This window comes from Phaethon aethereus, assembly GCF_964289735.1.
Source record: "Phaethon aethereus genome assembly, chromosome: 25".
Classification (NCBI taxonomy): domain Eukaryota; kingdom Metazoa; phylum Chordata; class Aves; order Phaethontiformes; family Phaethontidae; genus Phaethon; species Phaethon aethereus.
This window is the reverse complement of record NC_138601.1, coordinates 5,255,883-5,271,399: the sequence shown is the minus strand read 5'-3', so window position 1 is coordinate 5,271,399 and position 15,517 is coordinate 5,255,883. Positions and strand designations below refer to the sequence as shown.

At 62.4% G+C, this 15,517-nt stretch overlaps 1 protein-coding gene across 1 annotated transcript in view; it reads left to right on the top strand.

Annotated features, from left to right (window-relative positions):
- Window positions 1-11,431: 11,431 nt before the first annotated feature.
- SP2 (Sp2 transcription factor) overlaps window positions 11,432-15,517 on the top strand; it is a gene marked incomplete at both ends in the record, with an annotated part of 5,255 nt that continues 1,169 nt past the window's right edge. Inside the window, 3 exons of the mRNA XM_082010475.1 lie at window positions 11,432-11,494; window positions 12,112-13,065; window positions 13,656-13,956. Coding sequence (XP_081866601.1) covers window positions 11,432-11,494; window positions 12,112-13,065; window positions 13,656-13,956 — 1,318 coding nt within the window. The remainder of the gene's footprint in view (window positions 11,495-12,111; window positions 13,066-13,655; window positions 13,957-15,517) is intronic.

The following is a 15,517-nucleotide window of genomic DNA, read 5'->3' as shown; positions in this document are numbered from 1 at the left end:
TGGACGGGGCAGAGGCATGGGGCTGTGGGGACCCTGGGATCCGGGTGGGCCGGGGGCTCCCGGAGCCCCGGCTGGGACCACACACGGGGAGGAAATTGCGCCGATGCTGGAGGATTCCGGGGGGGGCATCTCCTCGCTCCGGAGTGTCTGAAACCCCGAGCAGTGCCTTGAAATTACACCTAATTAGAGAGGCTATTTGCATAAATTACAAGGTGAGAAGCAAATGCCTCAAATCCCTCCCGAGTGCTCAGGCAGCAGGAGCTGCTCCAGCCGCTCGGCTGCGACATGGGGCTGGGACCCCGGGGTGGGGGGGACCGAGGGGGGGCCGAGGGGTCCTGGGTCCCATGCAGAGCCAAGACGGAGGCAGGAGGGGTTGGTGGACCCCAAAACTGCAGCCGGGACCCCGATGCGCAGGTGGGCACGAGGCAGCAGCCTCCCCCCGTGCCCCCAGCCCTCCCTCCACTGCTGCCCTCAGAACCGGGCATGGCCTGGCCCTGCCGGGGGGCACAGGACCCTCGCTGCGCCCTGACAGGCAATGGGGAGTGAGAGGGGCTGGCATGGGGGCACGGGCTGTGCCAGGCTGGGGGGGCACAGCCCCAGGGCACCTGCGGGTTGGGGACACCCCTGTCCCCAGGGGGAAATAGGGGTGGAGGGACAGAGGATGGAGGGATGGCGGAGAGGCACCTCCTGGTCCCCCCAGGACCAGGGGGATGGAGGGACGGAGGAGGAGGGATGTGCCCCCAGGCCCCAGGAGGATGTTGGGGGCAGAGGGGCGGCGAGGCCCCTCCCGGCCCCGGGGCAGAGCACTTCAAACGGCTCCTGGCTCGGGGGAGCGGACGGCAATTTCCTTCGCTGCCATAAAACAAATTGGTGTCTGTGGGGGGAGCGGGGCTGGCTCGGCGCTGGGGGCGTGTGCGTGTGCACGCGTGTGCACGCGTGTGTGTGTGCAGGGGGTGTCACGTCCACGCGCGTGCCTGCGTGTGCGGGGGGGGACGCGTGAGCCCCCCGCACTGCGCCAGGTCCCTGCGTGCGTGCGTGTCTGCGTGCGTGTGCGCCCCGTCGCCTGCGTGCACCCACCCACACACATGTGGGTGCTGAGCTCCACGGAGGCCGGCTGCCCGAGAGTGGGGTGCCCCGCGGGGGTGCCCGGGGGGGGTCTGCAGCGGGTGCCACGGGGCTGCGCCGTCTGGGTCGCCCCGGCCTGGGGGTACCCCCAGGGGCAGCCACGGGGCTTCAGACGGGGAGAGCCGAAGTGCCTGGATCCTCCCCTGAGGTTTTGGGGGTGCTGCCCCTGGCCCCACACCCAGACAGCCCTGGGGGGGTGACGCTGAGCTGATGCTGAACCCCCTGCGGGGTGCAGCCGGGGTGCTGGTGGGAGCTGGGGGGTGGACTCTAAGCCTGTACGGTGGGGACGATGAGGGGTGGGTCAGGGTGCTCACAGCCCCATGAGGGGGTCCCAGTCCCCACGCACGTAGGAATAAGTAAACCTGGGGACATGGCGCCCAGTATGAGGTCCCTCAGCCCTGACTGGGACCCTGCGGGACCCCCATCACCCCCGGCACAGAGTCCCAAATCGCCATGCCCACACTTGGGAGGGCACAGCAGCCCCCATCACTCCCGCAGCCCTTTGGCCACTAAAGCAAGCGGAGGGGACACGATCCTGTCCCTGTCCCCCAGCTGTGCCATCGTGGGCATGAGCGTACAGCCCCATGCCAGCCGTCGTGCCCCCGGGGATGCAGCAGTAGCTGGGGGGCACGATGCGGGGCACGGGGCTGTCCACCCGGTCCCCAGGGACAAGCTGAAGACAGGGCACCTGCCTGCCTGGCAGAGATATCTACCGGGATTATCGCGACGGGCTTCCCCTGCCCACGGTGCGTGCCAGGTCGCGGCGTGCCCCGAGGGAGCATTTCTCACCGGGAGCTGGAATTACTGTCGGGACTCGACCTCTGCGACGTGGCGACGGAGCTGACGGCTCGGTGTAGTTTTAAATACGGCTTTTAATTAGTCCCATGTAATCTCCCTGCCTATCTGCACCCGACCGGCCCGGCTGTCAGTCACCGCGTGGGGAAACCTGCCTGGCACGGCAGCGGGGAGCACCCGGCATCGCACACCAGGGAAGGGGCACGTGGATGCACTGGGGATGGGGACATGTCGATGCACCAGGGACAGGGACATGAGGCTGCAATGGGAATGGGACGCTGGGCTGTACTGGGGCTGGGGACACGTGGCTACAGCGGGGACAGGGACACATGGCCACACTGGGGACAGGGACATGTGGCTGCCGCGGGGGACAGGGCCACACAATCACACCAGGGAGAGGGACCACTCGGTTATGCCACCGCCGTCTCCCCCGGCGCAGGGCTGTGCCGGGCCCCCCTCGGGGTCGGGGCTGACGGGGGGCACCCAGCCACCCCCCAGCCCACGGGGGCCCGTGCCAGCCTGTCCCCATCCCCGGTGGCCCCACGGGGCTTGGGGGAGGCAGGGGCTGGTGCGGGAGCAGCTCTGCTCCCGGCAGGATGGAAGGGGCAGGAGGCAGCGTCAGGCGGATGCCAGGCCCCCGGGCAGCGGTGACGGCACTGTCCCCCCTCGCTCGCTGCACCCCGGGAAGAGGCTCCACAAAACCACTTTCTAATTCTTTGCAGAAATCATTAGGAACAGCTAACGACCTTGGCCGAGCGCAGGGATGGGCTGGCGGCTGAGGAGGTGCCGTAATTGCTGTAATTGAGCGTGGGCCTGGGCGTGCTTCCCGCGCCGGGTCGCATCCAGCTGGCACGAGACACGGGGTGGGTGGCAGGGGGCTTGGGGACGGGAACTGCGGGGATGGGGACTGTGGGGGACAGGATGCCCTTGCCCCATGTCGCGGCTCCAGGTCCTCTGGGTCCTCGGGGTCCTCCCGGTGCAGCCCGGCTCTGCAGGGGTCCCTGCCTCCTTGCGTGGACCTGTGTCCCCGTGTCCCCATGTCCCCGTGTCCCTGTGTCCCCATATCCCCACGTCCCCCTATCCCCATCCCAGCCTCGCTGTGCCAACCTGTGTGTCCCTGTCCCTGCCTCGCTGTGCGCACCTGTGCCCCTGTCCCAACCTCACTGCATGGATCTGTGTCCCTGCGTCCCTGTGTCCCCATGTCCCCATCCCACCCTGCTGTGTGCCCCCGTTCCCACTCCGCCGCACAGAGGTGCTCTGGCCATCCCTTTGGGGATGGCCCTTTCCCAGGGACGATGACAGTGATCGTGCCCGTACTCGTGTCCATGCTGGGCTCACAGCCGAGCGCCGGCGTCATGGCCTGCCTGGGGAAACTGAGGCAGGGAGTGGCAGGCTGGGACTTGCCCCAGCAGCCGGGGCGGGAGCGCCGGGAGCAGAACCAAGGCCGCGCGGGCGCCCGGCCAGGTGATGGATGGCCCTTGGGCACCGCTGCCTCCCACCAGCTGCCGACTGCTCGGGGACCCTCCGCAGGGTTGGCCCCGCTCCCCTCCCTCGCCCCGGCATGGCTGGGGTGCAGCCTGCTGCAGGCTGAGCTGGCGGGGACCCCCGCACTGGGGTTCCCTCCGCACTGGGGTTCTCTCCATGGAAGGCGGTGGTGCCGCACCGGGACCCCGGGGTGTCCCTGCAGTGCTGGACTGTGGGGTCTCACTCCTGGGGTGCGGGGTCAGAAATGGGGTACAGGGCAGGCAGCACCATGTTGTAGCTGCATCCAACACGTGCACGTCCCCGTGCCCCCGGCACGCGGAGGACGACGCCAGCGCGGCGTTGGGAGCGTCGGTGGCTGCGGTGCCTCCCGCAGAGTTTATGAGCTTGGCCAGAGCCGGGTCCTGGGGGCGGCTGTGGGCGGCCCCCACCCAGGGGACCCCGCCGGGCACCCAGCCCCAATCCTCCCCATCCACCTGCCGCGGTGGGGCCGGGGCCCCGCCTACCTTCACCCCACGGCGGGACGAGGACCCAGGCATGGGGGCTGCTCTGCCCATCCGAGCACGGCACTGGCACCCTGAGATGCGCCACCGGGACCCCCGCATGAGACCGGGGCGGCGGGGGGCCGGGGGCCGAGGCGGGGGTCGGAGGCGCCGGTGCCAGGCGGTGAGTAAGCAGGAGCATGAGGAGGGGAGGTAATTAAAAGGGAGGCACTCGCCACAGCAAGTTCCCACAAATGAAGGCCCCGGGGCCATAGACACTGCACAACAAAGCACCGAGCAATTATTTGGCTCCAGTGGGAGGTGCTGGTACCGTGGGGGCTGGAGCCAGCTGGGCACCCCGGGGCCTGGCAAACCAGGCATGGGGGGGTCGGGAGCCACCGGGGACCCCCTAGCAAGTCACCAGCTGGCTGGTGGCCCCTGGGCTGAGGTGGGGTGGGTGGTCCCGGAGCCAGGAGTGTGGGGACCTTGGGGTGGGGATGTGTGGGTCACAGATGCCAGGCACCCCAAGTTCCTCTGGGCACCCAGAACCCTTTGAGAAACCCCAACCCCTGCAGGGAGACGGGGCACCCCTACCCCCCGGGTGCCCCCACAACCGCGGGAGATGGGGTCCTTCAGGAGCAGGAGGGCTGGCTGCCACGAGGCTTGGGACGCCCCGCTTTTCTCCCCCACTGGCTGCCCGGGGTGCAGGGCCCGGCGGGTGGGGGTCCGGGACTGCCCCACGCCGCCTCTGTTGGGGATCCCCGAGGGAACGGTGACGGGCACCAGGCCAGCCCGCGGGCCAGGGCGATGGGGCCGGGGGCCTCATTTTCCCCATCTGCGGCGGGAGCAGGGTCGTGGGGCCCCGCCTAGGCTCAGCCACGGCCCCCCGAGCCGCCGCCGGGGCCGCGGCAGCCCCCAGAAGGCCCCTGGCCCCCCCCAGCCGGGATGGCCGTTGCGGGGCAGCACGGGCGACACCCCCGACCCCGTGGGCGCTGGACCCGCCAGTGGCACCGCGGAGGGAGGGAGGGAAGGAGGCTTCCGGTCCCCGTCCCGGTCCCGTACGGGTGCCCCGGGCCGGGACCCCCCGGGGATCCCCGGGACTCCCCACCCCCACGAGGACCCCGCTGCCGTCATCAGGATTCATCGTTTCAGACACGCCCCCTCCAGGCGGACGGCCAATCACAAGCGGAGCTTACTGCCTCGCGTCTTCCATTGTCTTCTCTGAGTATCAATCAAGATGGTTGCGACCAACCGAGAGGCGGATTTTGGGTGCCTCCCGCCCCCGAGGAAGTCCACCTCCCCCGCCTCGAAGGCTTGTCAATCAATCAGCGGACGGCGACAGGCTGAGCTTGCTCCTATTAGCTAGCCGCGCTGTCAATCAGGAATCTGCCCTCCCATTGGGTCTCCACTTCCGTCCGTCACCTCAGAGGTCCGCGCCCATTGGCGGAGCTGTCACTCCATCAAGGGTCCTATTGCTCGGCGGAGCTGCCCATCAAGCGGCAAGCTGCGGCGGATTGGCCAGCGATAAAGCATCTCGCTGTCTGTTGGCCAGAGCACCGGCAAGCCGTGTGGGGATTGGTCAAGACGTCGCCGAGGGGGCGGGACACCCAGGGCGGTGCCCAGGCGGCCCCGGAGGAGGAAGATGGCGCCGTGAGGGGGTCGGAGCCGCTGCCGCCGCCGCCGTTCCGGCCGGTTTGTGCGGGCCCGCGGCAGGGGCGGGCGCGCTGGAGCGGGGGGCGGTGGCGCGGAGGGCGGTAGCACCAGTAGCGCCGGGCCCGGAAGAGGCGTGCGGCCTCACCGGCCCGCCCTCGCTGAGCTCCGGGCGGGCGGGCGGCGCTTCCGGGGCCGGGGCCCGGTCGGGGGCGGAGCCGCCACCTCGGCCCGCCTCCCCGGGGACCGCCGCCGCCGCCGGCGGGAGGGGCCGGGCGGGGCGGCCCCGCGGCCGGGGGGGCCGGGCCGGGCCGGGCCGTGTGCGGGGGGTGCCCCGGTACGTGGCGGCGGGGTCCCAGGGGGCCCGGGCGGTGGTAGGGGTTCCCCCGCGCTCCGAGAGGTGCCCGGCTCGGGGTGTGGGGGGTGTCCGTGTGGCGCGACCCGGATGGGGGTGCCCGGGCTGCTGCGGGGGCCCTTGGGGACGGGGGGGTGCCCGTGCTGGGGCGCCCGGGTCGCGGGGAGCGGGCGCGGAGGGTGCCCGGGCCTGGGAGCACCCACGCAGGGGGGCGTGGAGGGGGCGCGTTGCCCGGTGGGGTGCTGTGCCTGGGATCAGCGTGGGAAGCCGCCCCAGTTTTTGAGGGGAGCTGGAGGGGTGCGGAGTAGGTGGGGTGTCGGTGTGGGGGGGCTGCGTGGGGAAGGGCAGTTCTGCCCCAGCCTGTTCTGAGACATGGAGAGGGGTTCGGGCTTGTTCCCCTCGGGCACTGGCCGTGTGGGGGGCCTGCAGGGGGCTGGGGGACCCGTCCCGGGGCTGGGGGTGCAGCAGGGAGATGGGGACTGAGGCGAGGATCTCTGGTCCCTGGGGATGTGCAGTGCAACAGGATCTCGGCCCCTCAGGGAACCACAGATTGATGCTGCTGGAAGTTTCCATCAGGGCCTCTCGTCGCTCTGGGGGAGCTGCCGCTCGAGGGTGCCCGGCGTTCTGCTCACTCCCGTGCCTCAGAACCTCTCCTTCCTCATATGTGCAGAGCGAGGAGCTGCTCCCTCCTCCTCGAGGCTGGCCTTTCCGCAGAGTACCTGTGCATCCTTGGCAGCGCGGACGTCCTGGCTCGCTTTATTTTAGCTGCTTCTCCTCTTACTCCTCCTTAAATGCAGCTGAAGCGCCAGGGAATTTCCCCCCAGCATCAGGGAAGGAGAAAGCAAGCTCTGATATTGGCAAGTGGCTGTAACGCCTGCGCTGACACAGGCGTGTCGGAGTCAGACCTGGAGTTAAAACAACAACAACAGAAATCCTGGCCAGTTTATTCTAAGACATTGCTTGATTTCCTGCTGTTAATATGTAAATATGCAGGTGTTTGAGCTCCTTTGTGCCCGACTTTGAATACTTGCTTATGGCCCTGACAAACAAATGGGGCTGCTACTGTTGGTGTGGGTTTTTCTCCCCTATGACTGTGCTTAGCTTCATAATCCTGAGCGTTTTTTTGCAGTTGCTGAGGTCTTTCATGGATTTTAGGGGACTCTGATTCCCCTGCATGCTCAAGCTGCTAATGAAAACCATGGTAGCTCGGATCAGGTGTGTCAATTGGCTTAAACTGAGTGCTGAAAGTTAGGATCACCTTCACCCCCCCTGCCCCCCCCCCCCAAATCCATCAGGCGCATGGGAAGGGTATTTCGAGGAACAGAGACTCCTCTGCAACTGGAGTGCCTGGACTGATGGCTTGTGCCCTGTCTGTAAATTGGGATGGTCTTTACTCTCTCAGACGGAGGCCTGTGAGATGGTAACAAGGATATCGTGGTGATAGGGCTTGAAATCGTGGTCTAAAATATACAGAACTTTTCCAGACTCCCTGAAAAGGGATTTTGTAGCTGCGTAGAAGTGCCTGTGCTGCTCAAGCTGCAGGACGGCGCGTTGGTTGTGGCTGTGAGGACTGGCAGGGACGTTCGCGGCTGCGTTTGCCTCTGTCCCAGGCTTCTCCACTGAGCTGGAAGCCGTAGATCCTGCGGAGGACTCCCTGGCAGCTCCCCGAGGAGAAGGACTTGTCCTGGTTAGGAAGGAAAAAACCATCTCTCCCCTTTATATCTCTTGTAGAATATTGAAGGTAATGGCACAGTTTCCAAAGTAAATAAATTCTTGTGAGAAGCAAAGGAGCCACCTCTGAGCAAACCTACCAATCGTGCTGGTGTGAGTGGTCCAACTGGCTGCTAGCAGGCGTTTCCTCCAGCTGGACATGGGGTCTCATGGGCTGGCGCAGTTGGTAAGTTTTCTCTTCCTACAGCTCTGTCGCTCAAAGTCTGTGGACTTTTTTTGCCATGGGCTCGGAGAGCTGCTCGAAGTGCCGTCAGGCAGACGTCAAGGTATCTAGATGGTTGGTCGGGATGTGAGATGCTTGGTCCTTGTGTCCTGGGGCAGGAATGAGTCCTGGTTGTGCTCATTTGAGGAACATAATGAAGGAAATGGTTCCTGAGCCAGAAATCGCTGAGTTTTGGTTGCTTTGCCCTTTTTTACAGGGGTGAAGGCAGGCAAGGGGTGAGGTGGCTGTTGTTTCCAGTCTGTAGGGAGATGATTTCCATGCAAAACTGCACTTGTGACAAGTGGAGGAAGAGGAGGTGGCCAGAAAAAAAAATGAATTTTATGAATCAGTGCTCTTTAATTGCCTTAAGGGAGAGTTCTGTTCCGCTTGAGGCTTGGCTGGGGGTTTATAGAAGGGCAAACTGGATGTGAACTGCTCAGCAAATTCTTCGTGGGTCGTGAATAAGTGTGTAACGCAGAGCGGGAGACGGTTTCATGGTGCACATCTGTGAGAGGGTGCTGGAGGAGAGCTTCTGCCTCTCAGAAGAATCTGTATCCCCCAGGGCAGATCCCGAAATGTTCCCCGCAGGCAGTGACAGTCCCACTCCGGGTTCTGTCCTGGGCAAACAGCCGGAGAGTGAAGCCATGTGCTTTGGTACCCGCTTGGTTTCACCACGCTCTAAGTAGGTTTATACCATGTTACACCCTCAGGATGTGAAACTGTCACTGCTGGACTCAGACGTAAATTGTACAAGTGAGAAACTCGTGGAGGGATTACACTGCAACTGCGGCGACACAGGGCTTCTCCCCCAGTCATTATCCTTATTTATTTGTTCGGGTTAATGGGATCTCTCCTGGTATGTCTCTCTCTTTCTGGCCAGCTCAGCATTGCTCTTATTTGTAGTCAGGGCTGTTAATCCTCAACAGTGCCCTAATTCTGCTGAAAGGGAGGGTGCAGCCATTGAACTCAGGCAGCCGTACAAGCTCTCGGCTTTCTGGGAAGAAAGCGTCCTTTTATCGCAGGCCAGCTCACTGGGTGCGAGCGTCTGATGCTTTCGTCTCTGGGAGGTTGCCGCAGCAAGTGGCTTCAAGGGAATGGATGCCCTTCGCTAAGGAACAGGGCGAGTAATTTCCATGCGATGCCATCCCAGGCGCCTGGGACTCTGACCTGACTCTCTCCGGGGATTTATGTGCTTGGTCGCAGCCGGGCTGTGAAAGAGCCTCCGCGATGTCTCGAGGAGCCGTGGAGCCTGTGCTGGCAAGGGGCGAGCTGCCTGCCTTTGGGAAACAGGCTCCTTGGTGACTTGGCCCAGGGCCCGATCGCTTGGTTTCTTAGCGGCTCTCTGTTTGGCAAAAGGCTTCGCGTTCCCAGGGAGGAGATGTCTGTCTTGGTCCGTGCTGTGCAGGACAGCCGAGGGGTGCAGGGGGAGCTGAGGGCCTTCACCTCTGGTTTTATGCGAGCGTTAACTGCATCTCAGTTACCTAGAGGATTCTTCTCCCAGCCTTAAGCTGTGTTAAGATGCGACAACCAGCCCTTGCATTGGGCAGCAACGTGTTCGCCTCCTGCGCCGTCCCTGCTCGCTGAGTTTCAAAATGAAAGAACCCCCTTATTTTCCCAATGCAGACGTGCCTTTTGCCTGTGCTGGCAGTGGATACTGCTTCAAGCAAGGTCGAGTTTGCCCTTTCTGAGTGTGCTGGCCCTGTCACCCTCAGCCAGCCTGTGCTGATGCCTCTTGCCTCTGTTGCGAGTGGTGCTGCCGAGCCTTTGCCACGCTGGGCTGTGGACCGTGGAGTTTGCCCCTCTTTGAAACAAAATCCACACCTAGGTTCCCCCATCCGTGTAGTTCCGCGCCCAACCCTGGCATTCCCGCAGCTCCCTGGGCAGGAGCGTGGGGTCGTTAAACAGCAGCTCTGCGTGTGCCAGAGCTTCGCTTCACCTGCTCGGAGCCAGAGACCAGCGCTCTGCCACAGTCCTGGGATGCCGTTTGTGCCCGGTCCCTGTGAGCAGGCAAAAAGCTACTTGCTGTGCTTAGACAACAGTTAATTTTTGGCTGGCACGATCTGTTATATGCCATCCGGGACTTTGTATCTTCATCATGCTACTCGTCCTCTGCCAGCGCTTCCCATCGCTCCTGCTGTCCAAGCATCTCTAAATACCACAGCGCTGGCTTCCCATCTGCTCGCCTGTGCCAGGGCTGCGCTTCAGAGACGCCCTGTGTAAACCCCAAGCATCCGTACTCCTCAGACAGCTGTAATTCCCCATTTGAAGTCAGGACATTGTCAGCAGCGGTAATAAAGAGCGTTCGAGCTCAGACAAGTTCTCGCTGGCACCTTGTCTAGGCAAATATTATCAAGCTATTGAGCCATACAGCGATGGCTGGATGGGGGTGACTGGGGAATGTGCCAAAGGAAATGTCGAGGGCAAAATGTCTTTCTAGTCCAGAACAAAAGATGTAGCAAACTGTGAGGATTTAGGAGTCTCTTTCACTGGCTTTGCCGTATTAAACCTTTAAAAAGAAACTGATGTTGCTGCCACAGTGGCAAGAAGAGCCCCAGCCTTGGTGTTATCGCTCTGCGGCGTTTGAGGCAGCAGAAGCAATGAGCATTGGAGATTGCAAACTCTCAAGGAAGCTGTTGAGAGAGGAAGGCAGCAAAGCCACAGGGGAGGTGAATCGCCCCCATCCTCGCAGCTGCCCCTCGGGGTGGCCTGGCCTCGTCCCACGTTCCCACCATGCCATCGGAGGAGCCGTGGCCGCTCGCCCTGCGCCCTCCCTGCCCGCCTGTGCCTGCCGAGGCCCTTGAGTGACCGGCTCCGCTGCCGTAACTTCGCTGCTCTCCTTCTTCCGGCATGCAGATCCCATTGAAGCTGTGGGCTCCGTGGCCCTGGCTCCCACGGGCGCCTTCTCTCCTTCGTGTGCCACCTGCTGCTGTTCTCTCCTCCCCGCTCAGCAATGGCTTTTCTCAGCCTCCCAAGGCCCCGCTGCCAGCCAGGACCAGCAGCTTTTTTTATTCCCTCAAGTGACCTTTTAATTACATAACAACTTACACTCAGCACTAACAACATGCCAAAATAATTGAAACTATGTTTTTCCAGCCTTCAAAAACACGATTCTGTATCAAAACTCTGTCCTTTTTGATTCTCAAAGTTAGAAAAACAAGTTGGAGGGAGGCAGCATGGTCTGGGAACCGGGAAGCCGTCGGCTCGCTGGGCACACCTGCCTCCGCGTTGAAGTGGGGGGCTCCGCAGGGCAGCGATGGCCTCTGTCAGCCCGGAGGGGCCGTGGTTTCAGGTCAAGGTTGTGCTGAGATGGAGGCAAATGAGTGAGGGCTGCAGCCGGTTGCCCGCCGTCACTGGCATTTCCCTTTGGTGGCAAACCAAGGCCAAAAAAGCGTGGGGAGAAGGTGATGGGTTACAAAGCCCCTTTGTAACCCTCCCTGCTGAAGGCGTGTGGGTGAGGTGTGACATTTTGGGTGATGCAGGGAGACACTGGGAGAGTCCCTCAGGCATCAGGGCTTTGGGCTGGGCGCACCAAGGAGCTGTGGTCTTGGCTCTTGCTGCTGGCCTTACTTCTCCATCTCTCTGCTTCCTCCTCGCAGATCAAGAGGCAGCATGGCTGCGACTGCTGCTGTCAGCCCCAGTGAATACCTGCAGCCGGCCGCCTCCACTGCCCAGGTGAGTACCCTTGGTGGGGTCCCGGCTCCCCGCTGGTGCGGAGGGACGTGTCCCGGGGTGCAGGACAGCAAATGCTGCATTGTTCGGCTCCTCCTGCTTCTGCTGTAGCCAGCATTGCCACGTCAGGAGGAGGGCTGGTTGCAGGACAGGCTAGGGAGCCCTGCTCTGGACTTGTTCCCAGCCCCGACACCAACTCTTCCGGAGTGTTGTTTCTCCTCCCCACGCTGTGTTTTCCTTAAGGACCTCTTGAGTCGCGTTAGCAGCTGATATCACAAGGTGGTCTTGGAATTAAAACTGCCCATGACGCTCCATGGTTTGTGTAGTGGGGGTAAATACCAGCAGACTTGCAGGGTATTTGCAGCTTTGTAGAGGTTATAAGAACATAGGCACACAATTAAAAGGCAGTCACCATCCTGATGGCTGAAAGTAGTGTGACTAGGGTGAGCTAAAGGCACGCGTGGTACGGATAATTAAGCAGCTCCCTTAATAAGGGGTGTCTCATTGGCATGGACTGGATTTCTTTCGATAGCATGTACTCTTTCCTTTGCTGACTTGATCTCCGGATGTTTGGTGCAAGCCCCTGTCTCTAACTTACCCGTCTCCCTCCTGGCTTCCAGGACTCCCAGCCGTCTCCTCTTGCCCTCCTCGCAGCGACATGTAGCAAAATTGGTCCCCCTGCAGTGGAAGCTGCCGTGACTCCTCCTGCCCCTCCTCAGCCAACGCCTCGCAAACTTGTCCCCATCAAACCTGCTCCGCTCCCTCTGGGCTCCGGTAAGAACAGCTTTGGGATCCTGTCGTCGAAGGGGAACCTCTTCCAGATCCAGGGCTCTCAGGTTGGCACCTCCTACCCAGGGGGGCAGCTGGTTTTTGCCATTCAGAACCCAACTGTCATCAACAAGGGCACCCGCTCATCTGCCAACATCCAGTACCAGGCGGTGCCCCAGATCCAGGCCGCGGGGGGACAGACCATCCAGGTCCAGCCCAACCTCACCAACCAGATCCAGATTATTCCAGGCACGAATCAAGCGATCCTCACCCCTTCCTCTTCCTCTCACAAGCCCGTGCCCATCAAACCGGCTCCGGCGCAAAAGGATGGAGCTTCGCCAGCGCAGGGCACAAGCAACGTGGTCAAGTTAGCCGGCGGCAGCAACGTGACTCTTACCCTGCCTGTGAACAACCTGGTGAACGCCGCTGAGCCGGGCACGCAGGCTCAGATCCTTGCAGAGAGCCCCTCAAAGCCCAGCAAAAAGACTCGAAAGAAAGCCATGTCGCCCGCCCAGCCTGCTGCTGTGGCCGTGGCCGAGCAGGTGGAGACCGTGTTAATAGAGACCACGGCGGAGAACATCATCCAGGCGGGCAACAACCTGCTTATCGTGCAGAGCCCGGGCTCCGGCCAGCCGGCCGTGGTGCAGCAGGTACAGGTGGTGCAGCCCAAGCAGGAGTCGCAGGTGGTGCAGATCCCGCAGCAGGCCCTGCGCGTGGTCCAGGCCGCCTCCGCCACACTCCCCACCGTCCCCCAAAAATCCTCCCAGAACTTCCAGATCCAGACGACGGAACCCACTCCTACCCAGGTACCACCTCCTGTGTTCTCCTGCAAGGTCCCTCTGCCCTGTTTCTCCTCCGAGCTCTCACCCAGGCTTTAGAAAGCTGAAGGGTTTTGTGAGCCACCAGACATCCTCAGCTTGGCATCCAGTTTAGGCATCACTTGTGTGGATTCTGTAATGTCTACGAAGGGTTGGGAGCACAGCTGTTCCCTCTGGCAGGCTTTATTAAGTCTCTCTTGTTGGCCTCCTGCTTTTAAAGGACCTGTAGGAGTTGCAGCATCCTTGAAGCCTCTGCTGTGCCACCAGCTCTGGCTGGGATGTGCCAGCCTGCTCGGAAGCTCTTAGGAGGCAGAGGGAGGTGGGAGAGAGGGGCTCACAACCCATAGGATCTTTAGTGTTGCCTTTGGAAACCAGGCTGCAAGGCCAAAGCAGCGCTTTGCTGCTGTACAAGGCCATGACCTTCTTCAGGAGGCCCACAAAGGGTCTTCAGGTGCTGGGGCCAGTTCGCCTGCTCTTTGGCTCGTCGCAGGCCCAGATTCCTGGGTTGTGTGGGGAGGGCGACCGTCGTGGTGGAGGAGGGTCTGCCTGGTCTCATTCCTCTTCTCTCCTCCCATCAGGTCTACTTCAAAACGCCGTCCGGTGAGCTGCAGACAGTGCTGCTCCAGGAAGCCCCAGCCATGACGGTGGCTCCATCTGGGACCTCTTGCAGCAGCCCGGTGTCCCGCGGCTCCGGCACGGGGGGCAGCAGCAAGAAACCAGCCACACGCAAGGAACGCACTCTGCCAAAGATCGCCCCCGCCGGAGGCATCATCAGCTTGAACGCGGCTCAGCTGGCAGCCGCGGCGCAGGCCATGCAGACCATCAACATCAACGGCGTGCAAGTCCAAGGCGTGCCTGTCACCATCACCAACACCGGAGGTGGGCTGCGCCCTGCTCTGCGACGGGGCGGGAGGGAGAGCAGGACGTAGGCAGCTCCCTGATCCGGAGGACAGAGAGCCCCCCCCTCCCACTAGCAGCGCGCTTTGCAGCTGGGATGTTGCAGCTTTGTAAACAGATCCCTTGTACCCTGAGGCTGAATGTTGCTGACTGTTAAATGTCATCAGCTTCTCGAGCTCCCGTCACTCCAGAGGCACCGAGTGTTTCACAGGGTGTCTCTTTGGTGGTTCTGCTGGGTGTTTCCAAGCCTGTCCTGGTAAGCTGTGTCAAGGGAGGGCGGTTAGCGGAGACAGGCGCCTGCAGGGTCAGGCTGTGCGGTCGTGCCGAGCTGCAGGACACATCTGAGCGCAGGGGCTGAGGCTGCCCGAGAACCCAGACCAGCTCTCTTTGCTCCTGAGCTCTGGGCAGGGGGAAGGCTGAGCTGTGCCCAGGCCCCGGGGGCATGATGGCTGTCTTTTTTTTTTTTCCGGAGAGCTGGGACCCAGCCAGGCAGAGGGACGTGGTGCACCAGGGTTTTCCCTCCTGCAGCACCTCTGGGCCAGCAGCCCCATAGCACTGCCAGGTCCCGGTCCCAGGGCTGGGCCATCTCCTTGCATCCGCTGGGTGCGATGGCTGCTGGTTTGGGCTTCCAGTAGCCGAACCAGGAGAGGCACATTCACACACACAAGCTCTGCTCCTCCAAGCTCTGTAGCGAGGGATCACCATTCCCTGAGAGTGAACCTAGCTCCTCCTCTCTTTGGGACAAGTATCTTAAGCCAAAAATAGCCAGACATGGCCCAGGCCAGTGGCTGGAGCAGTCTGTGAGCCACAGACAGCCCTGCCGCACGTCTGTCCCCTCATCGCCTGCTCATCTCCCCGCTGCTGGGAGAGACACGTCCTGGCAGCCACTCTGTCCTTCCCTCCTGCCTGGCAAACCTTCCCCAGCTGCCACCAGGGAGCCAAGGGGAGGAAGCTGTGTCTGAGGGAGGTTTATCTGCTCTCTGATCCAGAAAGACCTGCTGCCGTGCGGTGGTTTCTCTCTCAGCAAGAACCGGCAGGAGTCCCGGCTCGGTTTTGCAGTCGGAAGCTGTTCTTTCTTGCTTGACTAAACGATGTCAGCATAAAACACGGGCCAGCGTGGTTTTGCGCTCCGCAGCGGGCCGCCGTCCTCACTGGGGTTGCTTTTAAGGGGGTTTTTAATTGCTGCCTGGACTGTAAACGTGGGGCCAGCCATGGGCGTCGGGGAGATGCCACAGGCAGATGTTGCTGCTGTCTGCACCGCTGCCCGCAACGCACCGCAAGGCTGACAGGGGCCTTGCTGCAGCCCCGGCTGCGAAGGGGACTGGTAGGACCTGCTGGTTGCTGCCCGTGAATGAAACGAATCGAGTCGGGTCTCAGCCTGGGTTCAGCCAGGACATGGTTACCTCCTGGACGGCTGTGTGTCTCGCAGTGCTGCCAAAGGGCTGCCCCGACCCTCGGCTTCGCGCTTTCCTTCCGAGCAGATGTGATGGCACCTTTGCTCTGCCTGCGTGCCCAACCCCATCCTCACCCCTTCTTCCCTCCG